The sequence below is a fragment of the Neovison vison genome, chromosome 2 (genome assembly GCF_020171115.1).
Source record: "Neovison vison isolate M4711 chromosome 2, ASM_NN_V1, whole genome shotgun sequence".
Taxonomy (NCBI): Eukaryota; Metazoa; Chordata; class Mammalia; order Carnivora; family Mustelidae; genus Neogale; species Neogale vison.
The window spans coordinates 87,392,337-87,416,434 of NC_058092.1; the positions used below are offsets into that span (position 1 = coordinate 87,392,337).

Here is a 24,098-nt window from a genome sequence, read left to right on the forward strand (position 1 = left end):
CAGGAGAATATTAGTATTTTATAATATATTGATTGTGTATATTCAGAAAATATACTGAATGGATAGCTTAAGAAAGTGACTGTTTTATTTCCTGATGACTTTTAGACAATAAACTTTTTTACAATCAGTTGCAATTCATATTTATCAATCAGTAGCTCTGGAAAATATATCATTTGGGATTCAGAAGATTTGTTGTTTGGATCAATGAAGCATAAAAACCATCTGTCTTTTTGTTTATATCTTCAATATATAATTGTATCTTGTAATATCCTGAACTAACAGCTTCTGGATTTAAATCCTAAGGCCATGCCCATATAAGTAAATTAAATGGTGTAGTGACTATCTTTATGACAGAATGTTATTTCTTTTTACTTAAGGCCATTGGAGAACTCATGTAGCAAGAAGTAGATACGATTTGATCTTTAAAGTCTATTAAAACTACTGAAAATAAGTTTGTCTCTACCATACATAGTGAATTTTAGTAAAGTATAGTAAAAATCTATGTATATTACTTAAAATTTTATTTGTATCTTTAGTCTTGACATTTACATTACCAAGAGAAAGGTGATGGTAATGATGGATACAATTGATTATTGGATAGGGCACTAGATTGAGTTTTTAAAATACAATGATTAGGTAGTTGAGAAAAGTGACCTTTTTATTTCTCTTGATTTGAAAATTTTAAAATCATCTTAACTTTTTTGGGATAGAGCTTATATTATGAGTATATGTTTAAGGAGAAGCCTATTTAACATCCAGATTGAATGGAACAGAATCGTATTATGAAATCTCAAATATTTTGGCAATTCATGGTTGCCTTTGAAAGCACAATTTATATATATGTGTGTGTGTGTGTGTGTGTGTGTGTGTATGTATTTTTTTAAAATATTTTATTTATTTATTTGATAGACAGAGATCACAAGTAGGAAGAAGAAGCACCTCCCTTGTGAACAGAGAGCCCGATGCAGGGCTTGATTCCAGGACCCTGGGATCATGACCTGGGCCAAAGGCAGAGGCTTTTTAACCTACTGAGCCACCCAGGCACCCCTCTTTTTTTTTTTTTTAAGATTTTATTTGTTTATTTGACAGACAGAGATCACAAGTAGGCAGAGAGGCAGAGGGAGGAGGAAGCAGGCTCCCTACCGAGCAGAGCCCAATGTGGGACTCGATCCCAGAACTCCAGGATCATGACCTGAGCTGAAGGCAGAGGCTTTAGCCCACTGAGCCACCCGGGCACCCCGGCACCCCTCTTCTTAAAAGTCTTAACATTTGGTTGTAATCTAGGAAAATGTAGGACATAAAAAGAAAGATAAATAATAAATCAATTTATGGTAAAATATACCAATTACCTAAAAATGTGCTAAAATAATGAGGGTTTGAGGATTCTGGAAGAATGAGTCATCACCAAGTACTTGGATACTGGAGCAATTGCATTCTGTATTACAGTCTAGAATTTTAGGGAAAGTAGGACTGTCTTTGCTAAATAACTCATCTGAGGTTCTTCTCAATTTAATTCGTGGGGTTATTCTTGTAAATTTCCCCTATTAAATTTCCAATTTAAATTTCACTCCACTCCACTGCGGGTACACAGTTTGGTTTTTCTATTAATTTCTGCTTCCAATGAGATTTTCAGTGTCTCTTGTTTTAAGTGCTAGGTAGAACCAAACATTGTGTTTTGTAATGAATGTTGCATGGCCATTGAAGAGAGGACAGATAGCAACAATAACAAAGGTTAAGGAAGGCTGTGCTTTTATTGTCTTTTTTTTTCTCCAACGAGTTTCGACTTCATAAAAGATAAGACATTCCATATTTGACCGTCATGATTCAATTTCATAAAAGATAAGACATTCCATATTTGACCGTCATGAGATAGTGCCCTATATCAGTCTCCATTCTCAGTGCAGAGTCTGCTTAAGACTCTCTCTCCCTGGGTGCCTGGGTGGCTCAGTGGGTTAAGCCTCTGCCTTCGGCTCAGGTCATGATCTGGGGGTCCTGGGATCAAGCCCTGCATTAGGCTCTCTGCTCAGCAGGGAGCCTGCTTCCCCCTCTCTCTCTGCCTGCCTCTTGCCTACTTGTGATCTCTCTCTGACAAATAAGTAAATAAAATTTAAAAAAATAAAAAATAAAAAAATAAAAAATATTTGCTCTTACTATTTGACACTAAGTTTTACCTACTACGTTTCAGGTGTTTTATGATAGTCTTCAAGAATTCAACTGGAATAAGACATAGATGGTCCCTGCCCTCTCAGAGAAGAGACATCTTATCTTTAAGGGGGTGAAGATTTAAAAAATTTAAAAGAAGCAAATGGGAATTTTCTGAGAAGTGTGCCAAGTTTCATGGAGAGTGGGGTGGGTGACTCTGGGAGACAGTGTCGGGGTAGCCAACCACACACAGGAGCAATCAGAGAAGGCTCTATAGGAAAGTTGATGTCTGGTGTGTAAAATGCAAAATCATTAGAGTTTGGATAGGTATGGTGGAAGAATGTTCCATTACGGGGTAGAAGGTCAGTGTCCAGCCAAGAAAGCATGCATGACCAAGGAACTGAGACTAGAATGGCTAAAGCTTATGGTGAGTACATGATGAGAACTTGTGAGAAAAGGGCTGGAGAATCAGGCAGATTCCATGTCATCAAGACAGACCATGAAAAGCTATTTGGATTTAATTTTAAAAGAAAATCATTTAAACATAGGTGTAATATGATTCGATTTGCATGTAGGAGGCCATGGTAAGTCTTGAGACGAGGACCAAACCAGGCCCTGACTTGTGCCTCCTAAATAGCCGAACAAAAGGCTCAGGTCGATAAAGTCGAGGAGCACGGAGAAAGGGGCTGTGCTATGTGCTGTGCGCTCGCCTCCGTGACTTCCCACGTTTGCTAGTCAGATAGAGACGATTTGGCCGGGGTCAGAAATTCTTGGCTGGTCCTTGCTGTCCTTGCACGGGCTATAGTCTATAGTCTATAGGCTATAGCACCACTGTTAGACTGTGCTGTGCTTACACAAACTATGTCTTGAGTGGCCTTGAAGTCAGTGCATCTGGCGCTAGAAGGTCTGCTATTAATGTTTAGGAAATAGATAATGGAAAAGCTTGAAGGATTTTCTGTGCTTGTTGCAAACTCTTTAACAATCAGCTAAAGTTAGATACTTTTCTTATGATTGTTTCTGTTAGCTATATAATGCCTCACAGCCTCGAATAAAATCGTCACTATTGGACATCCTCCTTGGTGCTCCTCCTGCCCCCTCTCTTTGTCTCTTAATTTCTTTTCACCATCCTCTTACCCTCACGTTCCTGGTCGATTTGTCGTGCTGGCTGTGACATTTGCATTTGGAAAAGACTATTTTATTTATTTATTTTTTTAAGATTTTATTTATTTGACAGACGGAAATCACAAGCAGGCAGAGAGAGAGGAGGAAGCAGGCTCCCTGTTGAGCAGAGAGCCTTACGCAGGGCTCGATCCCAGGACTCTGAGATCATGACCTGAGCCGAAGGCAACGGCCTAACCCACTGAGCCACCCAGGTGCCCCTGGAAAAGACTATTTTAAACACCTCATGTAGTGGCGAGGGAATGACTTCAGGTTAAGGACAGTGGTTAAGAGGCCCACTGCGGTCACCCAAATGAGAGATGGTGAATGATGATCTGGGTCAGGGTGGTGGAAGTGAGGCAGCAGCTAAGAGGTGGTTTCAAGAGATTGGTTGGAGAGAGAAATGATGTGAGTGCATGTGAATGGGGTTTAGGGAAGGATAAAAAAGACTCTCTATCTCCTTTCTTTCTATAGCAAAAAAGAAAGAAATCTGGGGATGAAATCTGCCTTTGAATTCAGAAGGAACTTGGGTTTACAGATGCTGCCTCCAACGTGTACCTTTGGTAATTAAACTCTCTGAGCAGAAATTGCCCATGATCATGCCCAATCCAGAATTCTTCCAGTGGTTGGAACAGATAACATGTAAAACAGCTGGCATACTGCTTGTCAAATAGGCCATCAGTATTGCTCTAATGATCTACTTTTGTGCTCATTTTTGCCACTAAAATGCAAACTTCTTAACAGTAGAGGGAGACAGTGTGCTACTCATCTTCATACCACCCAGTACCTACCAGAATGCTGGCACATACTGGAGAGTCAATTAGTATTTGTTGAATGAACAAATAAGACTATTACACAGAGACAATTGGGTTTTTCTTTTAAAATCTCATTTGGCATAAACATGCCGGTAATCCAAATTCCGTACTTGTGACCAAAAGTTGTGACCTTCAAAAATTTAAAAAAAAAATTTTTTTAACATTTTTTTTTTCTTTTAGATTTTATTTATTTATTTGACAGACAGAGATCACAAGCAGGCAGAGAGGCAGGCAGAGAGAGGAGGAAGCAGGCTCCCCGCTGAGCAGTGGGGCTCGATCCCAGGACCCTGGGATCATGACCTGAGCTGAAAGCAGAGGCTTTAACCCACTGAGCCACCCAGGCGCCCCTTTTTTTTAACATTTTATTTGTATATTTGACGGAGAGAGGGAGAGAGATAGAGAAAGAGCATAAGCAGGGGGAGCAGCAGAGGGAGAGGAAGAAGCAGGCTCCCTGCTAAGCAGGGAGCCTGATGTACTATATATAGATATATGCAGGGCTCATTCCACCCCGGGACCCTGGGATTACCGGTTGAGTCAAAGGCAGATGCTTAACTGACTGAGCCATGCATTCGCAGATATAGAGTTTAGATTTTAGATTTTAAAATCTAAATTTAAGATTTAGATTTTAGATTTTAAAATCATGCAGATTGTAGATTTGAGATTTGAGTGTGATGAGTACTACGGCCATTCCCTTGAACATGAAGCCTCAAAACCGTTAATAGACATATCCTGAGCTTCACTAGATGGCCCCACACAATTGCCCTCAAATAGAAACTAACTTGAGGGAGTGGAGGGAAGGCAACTGGAAAGCCTGATTATAATCTACATTAAACGTCTATTGATGCTCTCAGGGTGTGCGTGAGAGTTTTAACTGTGCTTCTTTCAGCAAATTCTCACATGCATTTAATTACACTTCGCATGTCTAGGAATGGGATATTTAATGAAGCACGTGGGACTTCACCTTGTCTCTCACAGGAGAAAATTAAGCAGTTAGGAAAGAGCATTACTGTACCTCATTCAGACCCACCAGGGTGCACCCTTGTTAAAACCTTTTTTTCTTTCCCTAATTTCTGTTTTCTCCAAAACCGTAATTCTCCGGTAGAAATACGCTGAATGGTGCCCTGGTGTTCTCAGTGACTTGTGATTCCTTTAGAGCCTTACTTACTTTTGGGGAGTAACTTAGACCTTGCAGGCAATGAGGCTAGTTTGTTTTTTAGTCTCTTAAAATTTATGTGATGTGCATTTTCCCTAAAAGCAAATTCACTGAAAAGGTGAGCGGAAATGCATTCATCATTGTTGCAATTTGATTCTCTTGCCCCAATCCATTTCTGCCCTCTGCTAATTGGCTGTGTGTGTTGAGAGGCTTTTGTGAAGATTGAAGATGCCGTTGATGGGTGAAACTTCCTGCTCCTGTTACTGTATTGAGGATATACCATGATTATCCAATGTCTCGGTATAGATCCAAAGAGCAGAAGAGCTGGATTTTAGATGCTTTGGAACATTGAGACCCTCGTTTTTTTTTTTTTTTTTCTATCTATCTCCTATAAATGGTTCTGATGTTGATTAACATTTGTTTTCTAAGTCATTGTGTTCTGATATTTTGATAACTGGGCAGTTAATAGGAAGCATGGAGTTCAAAGGTTCTCAAAAATAATGTCATCCAATCTTTATTTAAAGTCCCAGGAAATATAAGTACAAAGTAGTATTAGGCACTGCTCCCAATCATGTGTTTGTGTTTTCTTCTGCAAATACATGTTTCAGATACTTCCTTTCAAGCTGGAGTAATTTTTTAAAAAGAACGATATGAAGATTCCTTTATTTATTTTTTTTCAGGGACCATGGAACTTCATACTTCATGGCATTAGGGCTGTCTGTCTCTACCTGGACAGGTGCTCTACATTGTAATTAATGGTTGTGATCCTGCTGATAAATACTTTCTCTGCTTAGGAGACTCTCAGTAAGTCATTCTGATTGTTTTGTAGATCTGTTGTGATAGAGAAAAGTACCCGGCTCTTGGGACAAACAGCATAAATGAGTTACAGTCATTGTGGCACTAGCCTCTCTACTCCGTAAGTAGAGACCTCAGAGCTACTAATAATCTAGGAAAGAGTTTTTAACATGTCCGAGTTATTTCTAATCTCTTATAAGGTCATATCAATTAACTCAAATAGCAACCATCTCATTAAATAAGAAAGTTGAATACTATTTTATTGCTGTTAGACATTTGCATTAGTGGCAAGGTTTTGTTTTTGATTAGTAAAGATAAAATTAAATATTAACTAGTTAATGTAGTTAATTTGAAAGTTATATTCTTTCAAACTTTGTTGTTCCTGAAGGCAAATTAGTAAAAAGAGGCTTTGATGTTAAAAAATATATGTATTGTGGATCACTGTCCTAAGGCCTCAGGGCATCATGGAAACATTATCCATGGTTCAGTAAGAAGGAATAGGATGAATTTGTGTCCACTTAAATTAATCCCCTTTGTCCCAGATATCATTTTCAATATTGAAGTAGGCTGTGTGTGGGAGAGTTCTATGCGGACTGAACAAAAAAACCAAAAGAGATTGTCAAAGAGCTGAAAGGAGTATAGATTTCATTTCCAAACTGCGGCATTATTTCTAGCTGAGTCAACTCAGAGATGATATGTGTTAGAAGTGAAATTCATTTCTAAAGTTAAGCAAATTCCAAGAATTTTCCATGCCAGTCCCTCAAAAACCTGACTGGCACACTCTAAGTTCCTAGGTATTTACTAGCTACAACGACTCTTTTGCCTGTCCATTCTTTTGTAGAGTGTAGGTGTACTTAGCAAATTTATCTGGTCTCAGTGTACAAAGTTTAGGCTTGGGTTTATTGTGAGTTGCTAGGAATGACTGAATATATTGATTCTCAGAATCTGGAGTGATTCATCTGTAACAAACAGACCTCTTCTAAAGTAAGTCAGAGTCCTACACAGACCAATCTTATGCACTGTCATTTACAGAAAATCTGTAATCAAATGTTTTATGAGCTACTAAAAATGCATCTGGATTTTTTTTTGTAACCCCCAAAGTAATTTAGATAGGGCACTCAATTCTTGGACTGAGATTTTCTTATCTGGTTTGGTGGAGACATCATCTGGCAAGCTATGTAATTAATATGTGCATTACACTAAAGGCATTTTTTTATTTAAAAATAAAATATAACAGAACTCACTTATGTCAGTAATATTTTACCTACTGGATATTAACAATAAACTTCATAACATTAATTATAAAAGAATAGCATATAAGGAGGTATTTAAGTGTTATATCAGATAAATAATTCCTCCTTTACTTAGTCAGTCCCATGCCATGTGACTCAATGTGGCTTAGAGAGTTTTTTTAATTTTTTTTTCCAAATAAGTCTTGAAATAGCTATTGTTTACTTTGTTGAAAGTGTGAAGTTGTTACCATCTGGCTCCTTATAGAATTAATTTATTTGGCAAATATTTATTAACTTTTCTTTGTCAGACAGTTTTCCAGTCATTGAGGGAATACAAGTTTTAAAGGGAGTGTCACAGATACTGTTCTTGTTCTGATGGAAAAAAATCTAGAAGGCAGCTATCCAATTACACATGTAGTGGTAATGAAGCATGAAAAGTCCAGTCATAGGACTGGACTTTTGTCCCATGGGTTAAGTCTCTGCCTTCGGGCTCAGGTCATGATCTCAGGGTCCTGGGATCAAGTTCTGCATCGGGCTCTCTCTTCAGCAGGAAGCTTGCTTCCTCCTCTCTCTCTGCCTGCCTCTCTGCCTACTTCCAGTCATTGGTGAAATATCAGGGTTCGGGTGAAATATCATGGTGAAATAATCAGCCAGCTGGGATACAGTATTAATAGGGAGCTTAATGAAGGATTCTAGCCAAGACATGATATTTAAACTGAGAACTGAAGGATAGATGGGAATTTGTCTCATGAGGCCAGTGAACATGTATTGACACAGAAAGGATAAACGGGAAAGAGCATTTCAGGAGAAGGGACAAGCATCTCAACACTGCCCTGTGATGAGAAAGTATAGAACACACATGACTCGGGTGTAGCATGTGAAGGGAGGAGTGGCAGGACCTGAGGGGAGAAGTAGGGCCGCATATGGAGGGCCTCATAAATTGTGGGCTATATGCTAGGATTTTCAGTGGCGCAGATTAATTTCAGATTTATGCTTCAGATAAATACCTTTGGCCATATTGTGCGCAATGGGTGAAAAGTGCAAGAATAGGAGTTGTGGAATCTACTGGAGTCATGATTGTTAGAAGAAGAGTTATAGGTGAAAAGGTGTGGGCCTTGACTGATGAGGAATAAGGAACTGGGGATGCCTGCATAAGCATTTGGCTTGAGGGTTTATGTTAATTGCCTTCTGAGTAATTATGTCAGAATCTCTAGGAAATCCTGGATTGACTTCAGTGGAGCCTCTGATCTGGTGATTCCCCAAATTATTTTGAATGGTACTAAATATAATGTTTTGTACATTCACTCTCTTTTTTTAATTTGGATTGCATTTGTAGAATAATCCTTAAAGTACGCATCAGCCATCTAAATATTAAGTGTTTATATCTATTGCCTGAAGAAGTTGTCTTTACTAGAAATTATCTTTTCCAACTTCTTTATCTCTCTTTTTAGTTTATTTTCTATTCCAGATAAGTGTTTTTTTCCACTGAGGGAACACTTTTCTATAGTATTTCCCTGACCTCCCTGACATGTCCCTTCATGTCAACAACTAAAATACTGTTCCTAAATGATCTAACAATGCCTCCTCATTCAATCTGTGACCATGTATTTACTTTGCATTAAATTACAGCCTAGTGCCATGATGATTTCAGTTGAGTAATTAACTCATGGATGAAGTGAAGGAGTTTGGAAACTTAGACCAGGTTGAACCACACATTTCAGGACTCAGGAACTGGAGTCCATATCCCATGTCATACGCTTGACCCCTTGCAGAGTAGCGAATCTATATTTGAATAGGTGCCTCCTTTTAATTTCTTGTGTAGATCAGAACTGCTAGCTGATGGTAATTCTCTATAGTAGAGGAATTGTTTTTGTCCGATTTAATTACTGCTATTTCATATTTGGTCCCAAGGTAACTACATTTTTCCCAGCCTCTAACTTTCTCCACTAATAAAAATGCCTCATCTCCCTTTTAGCCAAGTAATGATTGACCATCCCATATTATCAGTCTGTAGTAACGTATTGCCATTATTGTAGCCAATAGAATTGTCCATATTATTTCAAGCCACCAAATGGTAACAGGGTACTGTGAAAATTAGGCAGCCGTTAACCAAATAGCACTGATTACAAAGGCGTGCTTAAGGCATTAAGGAATCCTTACACTGAGAAAGCAGACACTGGTTTCTCTATAATTGGATATTCATGACTGTCTGCAAAATGTAAGAATGCAGTTTTCACTGAAACTGCTAAAAACACAACTTAAATAAATGAAATTGTTCTACTTACTCAGCTTTTTCATGCAGTCACGAAGCCTGGTTTCCAGGCTGAGAACCCTTTGATGCAGTTCCTCATAGTCATAGGCACCGATTTCCTCCTGAATCCCAGTGAGGACGGCAGACAGATTCCGGATCTCCTCTTTGAACTGGGTGATTAACTTGGCATCTGTTTTGTACTGTTCCAGCACCGGGATCAAGGGCAGGAGTTCATCCATCTTCTCTTTCAACTCCTGCGAAAAATCAGCCAGTTGTTCCGGAGAGTCATTTAAATAGATCAAGCAGTATCAATATGATACTTAAAGCAGATTATTAAAACAGATCCAAAATTCCTTTTTTTTAAATTAAAAGAAAAATTTTATTAATGTGTAATCAGGATATAACATTATATTAGTTTCAGGTTTACAGCTTATTGATTCAACATTTGTATATCAAAATCCTTATTGATTTTTGGTTGAAACTAGGTGCTTTGTGAGAATATAAGTGGCTACATGATCATTAGTAGTAAATCCATTTATTGCAATACAAGAACCTCTCTTTAAATGATTATGTGCTTTTTTTTTTCTTTAAAATTTTACTTATTTATTCATGGAGGCAGAGACAGAGGGAGAAGCAGACTCCCTGCTCTACAGGAAGCCCAATGTGGGGCTCGATCCCAGAACCCTGGGATCAAGACCTGAGCCGAAGGCAGTCACTTCACCAACTGAGCCACCCAGGTGCCCCTGTGCTTTTCTATAGAACAAATTGATCCTTATCATCATTATAAAAACTTCTTATGATAGCAATTAATGGTTAATGTATTATTTTACCTTCTGGTAGCATTTTATAAAGTGAACAATACATTTTTTAAGAAATATAATCAGGTCTATCTTCTAATTATGAATTACTAGAAATAGGTCAAATATCCTCTATCTGTGAACTCTAATTACTTACTAATTATCTATGTTATGGGACTACTTACCAGAAGAATTTTGGATCCTGGAACAGCCTTTCTGTAACACTCTGAATTGTTACAACTATGGCTTTCTACCACTCTGTCCCTGTTCCAGTGCACTTAGATATTCCTTCATTCTTTTTAACATCCATCTTAGCACAATGTCATTAGGAAGGTAAGTTTGGCAAGCATCATAAATCATGCAAAGCTCCTCAAAGCTCGAAGAAATGCATGTTGCTGTTTACCATTTTGAATTATTACCCACATTCTGACTCCATTTGCCTTAGCATAGATAATCCAGAGCTCTTTAAGTGAGGCAGAATTGCTCACCCATGTAGTGAATTAACTCTTTCAACTCTTTCAAGGACCAAGGTGCTCACAGTTCATGTAACAAAGGAACTAGTTGTATAGGGTCATTTGAAAATTTAAAAAAAAAATTTTTTTAATTTTTATTTATTTTTAAAGATTTTATTTATTTATTTGACAGACAGAGCTCACAAGTAGGCAGAGAGAGAGGAGGAAGCAGGCTCCCTGCAGAGCAGAGAGCCTGATGTGGGGCTCGATCCCAAAACCCTGGGATCACGACCTCTGCCTAAGCAGAGGCTTAACCCACTGAGCCATTCAGGCACTCCAGGTCATTTAAAACTTAAAGCTAATTTTCATCTGGAGGACAAGAACCGTGTTTTGCAACCCAGTGTCTCTGATTTCTAGCATCATGGGACTGAGCCTCACCTGCAGTTTCACTTTCAATTTCCAGGTGTCATCTGTCTTCTTTTCCTTTAATTTGGTGGTAGTGGTCAGTGGAAATTTCAAGGGTGTGAGTCAGTTGTGAGTTTTTTTTAACAGATGATCTCATTTGTGGAAAGAGCTGTCACTGTTATGATCATTTGAGAATAATCCATAGGTACTGTCAGAAACAATGTTGTACACTAACTAATTTAAGGAGCTGAAAATTGCATTTTAAAATTACATTTGGAAGATGTTATTACTATAAATGCATTAAAATAGCAGGAGTTCCCATTGCTGCCCTGATTTATGGGCTTATGTTTCCTGGGAAATTTTCACTTGCTCTGTAAGCTCAGAATTTTTCTATTTAGTCTGTATGTCCATGTTGAGTGGGAGGGGACTGTCTTCATAATGAGAAAGATTCATAAGTATCACAGTGAAAAGGTAGAATTGCATAACTTTACTCATTTTGGTGGCTCATTTGGAAATACACTTATTAGTTTAAGCATCTTATGGCATCCCAAAAGGAAGACACAATTGCTTCATTATGATTTTAATAAGAAGAGTTCTGTTGGTAGCATTTGCTGTACATTATACAGTTACAATGAAGAGTTTTATGTTACATTATGGGAATACTGAAAACAGAGCAATTCAGTGTCACAATTTTGGGGACTTTTTTTCCCCTGAACTTAAAAAAAAAAAAAAAAAGCTAATTGTGTTTCAGGATATTTTCAAAAATTCATAATTTGATTATTGGTAATCACTTTTGAAACTTGTAACACTAGTCAGAGAGCAATGGAAATTTCGGCCAATATACGTATGAAATACTTAAAAGGTTAAAGTAGAATAGCACAGATCTGTACTTACTAATTTCTTCTAGAATTTCACTGCCTACTATGTCACTCTTTTTTTTTTTTTTTAAGATTTTATTTATTTATTTGTCAGAGGGAGAGCGAGAAAGCAAGCACAGGCAGGCAGAGGCAGAGGGAGCAGCAGGCTCCCTGCTGAGAAAGGAGCCCAATGTGGGACTCGATCCCAGGATGCTGGGATCATGACCTGAGCCGAAGGCAGCTGCTTAACCAACTGAGCCACCCAGGTGTCCCTACTATGTCACTCTTACAGCCAATGTTGTAGCTAGACTATCTTGCCCAACCATGATCTTTCCTATAAGAATGATAGTTTCAAGTATGTTAACTAGAATAAGATTTTCATCTTAGTCAGATTTTCTTCCAATTTAAAAGTATTCTCTGATGTAAACTTACTTTTGGAATGTTCCAGTTCTTTGTTTTAAATATAGCACCTCAGCCCCTAGGTGCTGAGTCACCATCTGACTCATGCTCAGACTCAGTGAATACATAAATTCAACAAACATATTTAGCATGTAATTATTATTCTTAAGTTTCAGAAAGCTATTATCTACTTGGGAGAGGCAGTGTAGAACTGGTATTAGCTGGCTGACCTCTACAGCTGGATATTGCTGTTCTGAGGCATATTAGGTATTTCATGCTGAACAAATTGTATCAGTTTCTTCATCTCAACGACGGAGATAAATATGGTGTCTACTTTATAGTATTGTTGAGAGGATTAAATTAGCTAATATATATTTAAAGTTGTCAGAACTATGTGCTGAGTATGTATAATTCTTCAGAAAATTATCATTGCTGTTTGAATTTTTACATACAACTGAAGTATCCACTTGGATTATGTGAACTACTAATCAATCAAAATCATGACGCCCTATGGTGCTGCCTGAAAATTAACTCTTCTTATTGGTAGCCTGACTGCTGCTAGGCAAACTTCTAGAAAAGGAAAATTACTTCCTTGTGTTTTTCTCAGCGTTGAATCTCTGTTTCTAATCATCTTCCAAGAGTTGCCACAGATGGACATGTTTCCTCGTGTCACCAGCCCTGCCAGGCCTGGCACCCTCTAACTATCCCTTGGCATCACAGAGTTCTGGACTGCCCACCTGAGCTTGAATAATTTTCACTGTGCGCCAGACACCCTGAGCACCTCTCCTTCTGTCCTCCTTCCTTTCTGGGAATGCTCCCCCTGTGCTGTTGGTGCCAGCTTCCATCTCCTACCTTGTTGATGACCTCAGCATACGGCTTATGGTACTCCTCTATGGCCTATACCCTAACTCTGAACCTTGGCAAATGTTCTCGTCTTCTTGAAGTCCTCTGGGATTTTGGTTGTGTGTGTGTGTGTGTGTGTGCGTGTGTGTGTATATTTATGTTGCAGGGACTAGTCCAAAACTGCTTTCCTGAAAATGGCCAAATCTTGTAACTCTTTCCCTGATCTTCTCTGAATAAAATTAAACAACCTTACTCTTCCCTTTGTGCTGTTCAGTAATGTTTGTGCTTCTATTTACCATCAATTTTTACCTGCCTGTTTTAGTTGTCTTTCATAGAAGAGAGGTCATTACATATCCCGCAGCGGGCCCCGCCTGCACACGGTACATGCTCGATAAATGTCAGTTAACATGAACTCATGTCCTCCTCAGCCTTATATTTTTTGTAGGTTATCATTCCCCTATAAATTCTCTATTCATCCAGTTCACTCATTCTCTCATTTCCTGTAATATTTACGTTTATTGTATCTTTTAAGCCTTACTTTAATGTGTTCTAATTTCTTAACTTCTTGGCTTTGTTTAATTTTCTCTTCCACTCAAACTTCATGATTCATTCCTTCAGCCTCATTGCCTATCAATACCCTCAACTTTCTCACCCCGTCTTCCTTCTGTTGTACCTTTCTGGTGAAACTTTAAAACTGGTTCGGTGCAAAAACTGTTTTCTATACCAATCTACTCAGACTCCTGAGCACCACTGAAGAAAATGACAAAACCATGAAAATTTTTGCCAGATCAAAATGTGCTATGTGGAGATCCTGTCACATGTCCCTGACCGGCTCTGTGCCCATCACAGTTATGTGTGAAAAGCACTTCTGATGCTTAAATTCAGGCCCTTTCTCTTACTGTCAGCAGTGAATTTCACTAAAGAAGGGAAGGAAGAAAGAAACTATTATGCTTATTAAACCACAGTATGTTTTATAAACTACATGCTATCCCTTGGGAGGCAGATGATTTCTTTTCAATAGAGGCTCATATGGTGTTATCATAGTCAGATTTTTAAAAATATGGCACTGTCATACATAGGTACTAAATGTCCACATAGCATGCTTAAAAGCACTATTTCTACATTTTCAGTGTTTTTGGATAATTGCCAAAACAACCTGAAGTCTAAGAAAAGACTTTGTATCAAATTACGAAACATCTTTCTTTTTATTCTTGTATGCTATAATTAATGGTATTATTGCCTCTTTTAATAACAAATATTCTCTATATGTCTTCTCATATTAGTAGGGCATAAAGTCATCAGAAGAACCTTTGATAAATTTACTTATTAATTCTCCTTGATTTTCCCCTTGTCTTAGATATTGAATTGCCTGTAAATACATCTAGAAACTCCAGCAAGCTCTAGGAGGATTAGGCTCTTTTTATAGCAAGTCAGCTATGCATTCCTACCAGCTAACGGTCAGTTTCATTGGAGAGATGATTGATGTCCCCAGAGAGTCTTTAACCTTGCTCGTATGGGCCAATGCATAGTTATTTCTAGCTGATTGCCATTCTGACTGTCCATTACACTCAGTGTCTGATTTGGATTGACGAGATTGCAGAAGTCAAACCTACTTGAAAATGCTTGGTCATTAGTGTCTTCCGATCATCTTCAATCTGCCGAAACTTGGCCTTCAGCCCTTTCATTTGAGTTTCCATTTTTAGAACATATTGGAAATCTCTCTGAGTTCTCAAGTTTAAGACTTCAATAGACTGGGACATGTTCTGAACCTGTTAAAAAAGAACATTGGCTATACGTTATCATCTGTGTACAGAAATATGTGATCACTACTGACCCAGCAAAAATGACATTAACATAAAGAACTGCCAAATGCCAAATCCTGATTTGTATGCCCACACAATATGTTTTCAGAAGAACAATGATAAACATTCAAAAAAATTCAGCAAGGGAAAATTAAACCTAGGTGGGAAATAAGAAAACTGACATTTACCATTAGAGATAAATAAATTGAATTTAATAAATCAGAAAAGTAAATTTTAAAAACAGAAATTTCATTCCAGGGCTTTGTAAGCTCATGATGCCCCAAGCTGTTAAATGTTAAAATGAGTTGTTTCTGTAAGTGCTAACTCTGAGTTCTTTAAGATCGGGATGTTTAGCAATTGTGGATAGTAGTGACATGTCCAATAGAGTTAGAATGCATTCATTCCAGTACAATCATTTCAACATCTTGAGTTCTCCCAGGGGTGAGATTGAATTGACCAAGATGCATGGTGGCAATGCTGGGACACCCGCAGACTTGGAGAGCGTAGTGTTTAAGAGACCTGGAAAATGGCAGCTGTATTAAGTGTTTGGTAGGTAGATAATACACCGATTAAGCTGTTGGTACCTACTTTGGTTCGTTGGGCCCCAGGCTATGTAGAAGTAGGAAATGGGTGACTTATAAAACTTCTAGAAACAAGGAAAGAAAGGCTGTGGTACCAAAAATCTAAAAAAAGAAAGAAAGTGAAAAATGTCTAATAGTTGGTGAGCTACTAAGTGAATTGGGGAATGGAGTACAAATACACTGTTTTAAAGGGTAAACTAAGTTTCTGTACTTTGGTACTCAAAGTACTGTCTACAGAGCAACAAGTTTGACATCACTTGGGAGCCTGTTAGAACTGCAGACTTCTGGGGCCGAGCCCAGAACTATTGAGTCAGAATTTGCATTTTATCAGAATCCCTGAGTGATCCCAGTGTTTATTAAATTTTGCTCAACATGGAGGAATTCCATGAAAAAAGCAAGTAAGAAGAACAAATGTAACAGCCTTTATATAATTTGATCTTTTATTCTAAATCAAATTCTTTGTGTGTGTGTCTTACACATAAACACATAAAAGAAAATGGGGCATATGGTGCATATGGGGCATAAGGACAAATCATGGTGGAGAGAGGTATGTAAGGATTAGAAGAATACATATTGGGTTGTTAGTTTTTTGGTAGGAAGTGAGACGTGGGTGAGAAGAGAAGTAACGGATATTATAGAAAGGAGTCCCTGCTAAATAGGATATATGTAAATCTGCATAGAATTTTATGTTTTATTTGCATGAAATGAATGTGTGAAAGCACCAAAAAAAAAAAAAAAACATTGTGGTGGAATTTCAGGTGAATTTTAATTTGTTTCATACATTTTTATGCATTATTCTTTTTATTTTTAAATAAACATGCATTATTTATGTTTCAGTAACAAGTTATTTTCATTGCAACAATTGTGAGTTACAAATGAGGAAAGAGTAATTTATTCAATTTTTGTCATCATGTATGTCTGAAAGCTCAGTGGACCAGCTAGCTATAAAGAGCCTATTGTTGGTACATTCCTTGGAACTGGAACATTCTAAAAAGGCAGTGAATTTTGCTGCCTTGGTCTGCCTGTTCTTTCTACTTATTAAAGAAGATTATATTTTCCTTTTTTTTTTTTCTCCTGCTCTTTCATCCATAGTCCTGCCTTTTATGAATGCTATCTTTCCGGGATATATTATAGTCTAGCTTATATTAAAACTAATTGTGTATTTTGTGTGTTGGGTAGGAGAACAGAAGCGACTGCCCTTTTATGAACTCCGTGATGTTCAAAGCTACATCTTATTCAAAGCTTTTATTTCCAAGACCTTACACAGAACCAGGCACAGAGTAATTGCTCAATAAATATCTATTAGGTAAAATTATCTTAGACTTCCAATTGTAGTAATAGGTAATTAGTATTTTAATATTTTAAGGAAAATTCCCTTTTTCTGTCACTGTTATACTATAGCATTACATCATTCCCAAATATTTCTTAATTTACTATCATTCCTACTTAGGCAGCTACATTTTTTTTTTTTTAATCTCTAGTGAAGCACAAAATTACCGAGACAACACTGAAAGATGGAGATGGTGACTGCAACTTGAATAAATTTAATGCTTTCAAAATAATTTTCAGCTCTGTTATGGTTAAGCATAAATAAAGAAAAACCACTGGTATTAAAGAAACTATCTACACATTTGAATACAGCATTTGTCTCCGAAGATAACCATCATTGGCCTGACCAATATTTTCCTAGGAATTCCATGTATGTCGTCAGTCTGTACAGTTAGAAAATGATAGGCAAATAAGGTATTCTGGATACAGTTAAAATAGCCTCTCTCTCTCTTTCTCTCTCTTTTTTTTTTTTTTTTTGCCTCTGACTAACCCTATGGAGTTAATTTTCAACTTTATTTGTGTTGTGAAAAATGGCACTGAGAGTTTTTGCTGAGACTTGATTGTGACCATCTATATTGTAGAAATACACATAATTATAGGAGCTACCTTTGGGGTAATGGATAGAGGTACAGTTGTCTAGTTAGAAGGGATTTGGCTCTGGGCTCTCTTTGGCTTTTTCTGCTGGATATCCCCAGGAATGTTAGTTTCCTACTGTTTACAGAGAGCCCCTGAGCATGTTTCCTGATTGTACCTGAGGCTGGATTCCCATGGTTATGCTTGTAGGACGGAGACTTGTGGTTCCTCTTCTAGTCTGTTCATCTCTCATGTTCTACAGTTTAATTTTCATAGGTGTCCCTGTGTTTAGATGCTCTGTCCATCATCTGGCAAGCTCACTGTCAACTTCATTGATAATTTTTTAAACTATTTCTCTTGGTTCTTTGCATAAATAAAATATCTGAGGCACTTCTGACCTTAAACACAAATTAACTTAGATTTTCACTCTATTTCATAATTACTGTGGAGACTATCTTGGAAAAAATGCAGCCCTACAGTTCAATATGTTTGGTCAGCCCTGGCATTAACAAAACCAAACAGATTCTTTGCTGTAGGTCTTCCCAGAACCTTTAGCATTAAATGGTGTGGTGGAAATCAAGAGTGAAGTATCATGTACAGTATTTCTTAAAATCATTCTATGGGGAGGATGCCACTGGCACCCTCTTCCAGAAATCACACTTTAGGAAATACTATCCTAGACAATGCAGAACATCTTCAACTGTACGGAGAAGGCTCATAGCTAACAAACATTTTTTAAGCGAACAGTTTTAGTTTGGGCATATGAAGACCGGAAATATTGTGAAAGCAATTGTAATTCTTAAACTATTAAGTAATATAGATACTGATTAAAAATGTTTGACAGAACATCATTCAAGAGTGGGTGCGACCATGACATCCTGGTTGACGCTAGCATGATGGTGAGAAAATGCCAAACTCATCTGGTAAAGCCCCACAGCCTACTGGTTAAGTGACTTTGGTATGTTCTTTAACCTCAAAGAGCAGTTTCCTTTACGTACACTTAGAAGGGCAGGGACCTCGGCTGTGAGGATTGAGTGAACTGGATACAGATATGATATATGGGACATTCTGTTCATAGCATTATTCTTCTTAAAAATATTTCCTTATTATATGACTAAATCAGTTCTGTAAATCATAGTGAGTGGGCTGCTTAAACTCATGCTCCTGTTTTTACATCTGGCACCTTAGATAGACGGGAAACTATAGAGAAGTCAGAAGGAACTTGCTCAGTCGGAATAAGAAGTGCTTGTTTCATGTGGCTTTTCTTTGGGTCAGTGCAGCAAACCAGGACTACTTCCTTCCTTCAAGCCACTCTATGTACTCATGACTGTTTCTCTTCACCTATGATACTCTCCAGTGAGGAATTTAATAAACGTAACTTATAGAAAGCTACATTTTAAAATAAATTTTGTGGATTTTTGGGTCACTTAAATACAATGATTTTTTAAGGTGTGATCTTCTAGAATTTCTTTTAAAACATTAAACATGTGCATGGGGTACCTGGGTGGCTCAGCGGTTTAAAACCTCTGCCTTCAGCTCAGGTCATGATCCCAGGGTCCTGGGATCGAACCCCACATCAGGCTCTCTGCCTGGCAGGGAGTCTGCTTCCTCCTCTCTCTCTGCCTGCCTCTCTGCCTACTTGTGATCTCTGTCTGTCAAATAAATAAATAAAATCTTTAAAAAAAAATTAAACATGTGCATATTATATGGAGTGGTCATGGACATTTCAGTGATTGCTTTCAGCCAACCTCCTGGATATTATATACACACACATATATATATATGTGTGTATATACACATATATACATATATATATATATATATATATATATTCCAATATTGCCTTATTCAGCCTACACTTATTCCTGATTTTCATATTTCTGGAATATAGTTCACTTTGGAGCTGTAGAGGGTATTATCCACTGTAGAGGGTATTATCCACTTCCTGACACTTTATTTGAATTTTTTTGACTGATTTTTGAAGAAATGTCTGAATCTGTATAGGGATGTGTATTGTGTAATGCTTTACTGAAAAACAGTGATAGAAATAAGGTTACAGTGTTTAATGATGTGTTTCTTATACCAATGTAGTTGGTATAGAGAAAAGGTGCTTTTGCACAGAAAAGAATATAGAAGCAGAAAGTCTTTAATTTGAGAAGAAATATAGTTTAATAGAAAAGAGAGAATTGGATTTAAAAAATAAAATCTCTTTACCAATGTAATTAATTTCCCTACTAACCAAAAAATATGAAACTATGTATTTGGATATTTTTCATAGAAATAAAGAAAATCAGGATTGGTAAGTAAGCAATACTCAAGACAAATCACAGTTCATATGTCATGATTTCTAATAGCTGTGAAGTACATTAGCCAGGGTCGTTAACTTGAATGAAAATGACATTTGCTCTTGTCTGGGAGACAGATATTGAAAGAGCAAGGGAAGTCTCTTATAAAAAGAGACTTAAGAAGAGAGAGCCAATAGATTGATGACATCTCTGAGGAGAAGGGGAGGAAAAACAGGACTAATCATTGTATAAAAACAAGAAAAAAACTTTCTTAAAATCTTAGTGCATCAATAGACTTCCAAGTAATGTACATGGAGCAAATTTATTTTCATTCTATGGCAGTAGAAGAAGGTTATTGTTCCTAGACTTGGAACTGCATAAAGCCGTCATGTCTGTATTAACAGATTTGATGCTTTCATTTTTTTAGCTTCTTTTAATTTTCCATAAAAAGTTCCTACTCACTGCCATCATTGCGTGAATGATCATGAGAATGATATTGCGCAGAGTGAATCGTTGAGTACCGTGTCCTTGAAAGCACATACTACCTAATTTATCTTGTTATCCCTGAAGGTATTTAAAATTCCAACATGTTGCCATCTTTCCATCAGTCTGGCTACCCAGCTGTCCTACTATATTCAGAGCCCAACACAGTGAAATTCTGAATGAGAATAATTGAAAGAACCATTCATTGTTTTTTTTTTTTTCCTTCCTCCTCAAACTAAACATAAATAACCCTTCATGAGTTGACTGTTATCTGTAAAAAAGAATAAATCAAGGGTATTCTGTGTTTGATTGTTATGGATCTGGCTTAAGTAAATTATATGGAGAAAATGGTATTGAATGAAATTGAAGAGCTTAATGTTCAAAGGAATGGCTTAGAGAATGATGATAAATACTTGAAATTATTCATTATCTGTTCAGATAGCTTGCATATTGCATTCCATTATTTTAACTTCCTTGCAAGGTTGTTAATGGGATTCAAATGCATGAGCTCGAAGAGCCTAGTGCGATCCTGGGAGTTGAGGATAAATTTCTGGCATGGGAATGAGACCGCTTATCTTTTTTTTGTGTTTTTTTTTTTTTTTAAGGAGAGACCAACTGGATATTAAAACATATGATAGCCAGTCTTAAGAAGGTATGATTGAGAAAAATAGAAAGTAATATAAATAGAACAGAACAGGAAGCTTGAGGTACTCTTTTTGAGGAAGAGGGATGAAAGTTTGAGAAGGGAGACAAAAATTGGGAGGACATTCCTCATCAATACCTGCTTCCCCACATTTCCTTTTCAAGGAATGGTAGTTAAAAAAAAAAAAAAAAAAGAAAGTGCATGGAGGACGGGATACCTACCTTCTCCAGAAGCTGGCGGAGCTGCCTGCTTTTAGCATCCCGGGAACACAAGTTTTGTTCTGGAGCAACCACTGTGCATATGCACCGTCCATCAGGATCCTGGGCTGAGCTGTACACTTGCCACCCTTCTTTGGGACTAATCTGAGTCTGAGGAAACCAATGGCAAACACACACAACACAGACTTCCGTTACAGGATAAAGAGAATGCGGGTTTGTAGCATTTTAAGCAAAGCATCTTTTTTGATAATTCAAGTTTCTGTTTTTTATTCTTTCATGTTAGAAAGAGATAAACAACTTCTATAGGCAGCATAGCTTCACTCAGTTACACCTTCCTTATCAGTGCCCCAGAAGGAGAATTTTTCTTTCTATACGCTCATATTATTTTTTTAAAAAGATTTTATTTATTTATTTGACAGACAGAGATCACAGGTAGGCAGAGAGGCAGGCAGAGAGAGAAGGGGAAGCATGCTTCCCGCCGAGCAGAGAGCCCAATGCGGGGCTCGATCCCAGGACCCCGAGATCATGACATAAGCCGAAGGCAGAGGCTTAACCCACTGAGCCACCCATATGCCCCTATACACTCATATTAACTACTTATTGACCCGACAGCCCTCCCTCATGTTTTTTGTTGTATTTGGACATTTTAGTGCAACTTTAGAAGCATCTGATAACCACTGAATCACGTATCACTGGTCTTTCTATATAAGATCTGTTACTTTGTCTTTCTCAATGGTGAATGGTAGTTCGTAGTATATATATATTTTTTCTGATTATTATTCATATGTGATATTCTGAAGCAAGCCCTATCTTAAGGACCTTCCTGTGTCTTGAAGGGCCAATGAGTATGAGAATTTACGGTAAAAAGAATTAGATCAGCATGGTTTTGCAAAGGAAGCCGAGTCTTAGAGAAGTTCAAGAGAGTATTTTGACATAGTCTGCCAAGTTCATCTTCTTAAATTACTTCTGTGCACTTAACACCCTCCCTCTCTAGAACCCTGGCCTAAAGTGGCCTTCCTATCAGTAAAGGAAGCAGCTTAAAGTCAGCCTCTTATTTATGTTTCTAGTTTTTCCTCCTGTATCTTCCTATAAGAAACTTCTTTCCAACCAAATTGGTCTATTTGTGTCCTGAAAGTATGCCATCTTGATTCATAACTTTGTATGTCACTCGTTTTGTTTCTCCTGCTTGGAATACCTGTTTTATAAACCTTTGGTTTACTAAGCCCTTATGGTTTTTACTTATTCCAAAAGATTGTCTGTATCATTCATTGGGCATTTAATGCATATTGTCTAGTATTGCTATTTGCCTTTCATCTGTTTTATTTCCACACTTAGTTTATATCCAGCTACTAGATATTTCCTGTTATATCGAGTACATTCTATCAGATACAAAGGTAAGTATCCCCATTTTCCATCAAGTTACTTTTCAGAAAGAACTGTGCTTAAACATATGCTCTCCATCATACAAGCAGAAGTCGTTGTGGATGCCCAAAGAGGCACTCATTCTCCCAGCCGCTGAGATTATCGGTAGCTTGACTCTCAGTTGAGTTTCTCTTCGGGGATTGCCTGGACTGAAGAGTGCAGCCTGTTCAAGGTCAGGCCCTGTTCCAAAGGACAGCTCACATGCATTGACTTTGGTGATACAGCAATACAAAGAAGCAGGAATTATTATTTCCATTTCACAGAAGAGGAGATTACTTGGGGACACTCAGCTTGGATGTAGTAGAGCTTCTGTGAAACCAGGCAGTATGCTCGGGGGCAGTACTGTCAACTGGAAATGTAATAATTTTAGCTTTCCTAACAGGCTTGAAAAAGGAAGAAGAAATAATATTAACCTTAATATATTCTATTTAATCCATATATCTAAAATATTTCAACATGTGGTCAATACAAAAATTATTTGTGAGATACTTCACATTGTTTTTTCTCCTTTTTTTGGTACTGTATTTGAAACTGTGCATTTTGTGCTTATGACTTAACTCAATTTGGATTAGCCACATCTCAAATGCTCAGTAGCTACATGTGGCCTCCTTGCTGGAGAGTGCAGGTCTAGATCCTGCTTTTAATTACAATGTCCTATTAGTATGATGTTGAACAGCCAGATAATTGTTTTTAAAGGTCAATCATGGATATTGAAAAACCACCTAACAGATGTTACACAGACAAACCATCTAATTTGATCTGAATTTGTTTTTCCTGCAGAAATACCAGATAAATCAGTAATAAGTAATAAATTCCCTGCATAAGTAAGCTCTGGCTTACTTGTACAGCTAGGATCTGAAATTTAACAGCCTTTCTCTATCTGTCATTTTGGGGTTTCAGGGATTCAGCAGATAGGTATTTCTTGTATGATCAGGAGAAGAGGGAAATGAATTTAATTTAGAAAATAAGGTATTTAATGAATCAGATTGGAGGACCAAGGCTGAAGAAGAGTGAGAGAAGGGTTAGGGGTTGGGAACTGAGATGTGATTAGGAACCAGGAGGTGAAGAGAGGCCAGCAGAGGACTGTCTTGCACAATGCCCAGTGTTCCTGGACTCAGCTGTTTGCCTATAGACCTGGAGTGTTTTGCCAGATTGAAAGCAGACTCTTTAAAGAACTAATGCAGGCTGACTTCCCTCTTTACAGATCTGCTATCCTCTGTGAGATCGTCTGTCTCTAGAATTCATAGCAGAACAGATACTGTTTCCTACTTATCCTGTCCCAGGACCCAGATCATTACATACCATCAACCAACACACAGTTTCTTTTTCTTTAATTTCTTAATTGTAATGCAAGTATCTTACATTACAGTTTGTTTTTCTGTTTATAAGATCCCACCCTTTGTATCAGCCTCACTTTTTCTTTCAAGGGCTTCAGCAATAATCACTAGAGGGTGCTGATGGGC

The 24,098-nt window shown here is 37.6% G+C and overlaps 1 protein-coding gene across 2 annotated transcripts in view; it reads right to left on the reverse strand.

Annotated features, from left to right (window-relative positions):
• OLFM3 (olfactomedin 3) overlaps positions 1 to 24,098 on the reverse strand; it is a 195,531-nt gene that overhangs the window by 16,305 nt on the left and 155,128 nt on the right. For both annotated transcript variants that reach the window (XM_044238782.1, XM_044238781.1), the window contains exons 2-4: positions 21,217 to 21,363; positions 14,913 to 15,068; positions 9,581 to 9,800 (exon numbers count right to left, since the gene is read on the reverse strand). In XM_044238782.1, coding sequence (XP_044094717.1) covers positions 9,581 to 9,800; positions 14,913 to 15,068; positions 21,217 to 21,363 — 523 coding nt within the window. The remainder of the gene's footprint in view (positions 1 to 9,580; positions 9,801 to 14,912; positions 15,069 to 21,216; positions 21,364 to 24,098) is intronic.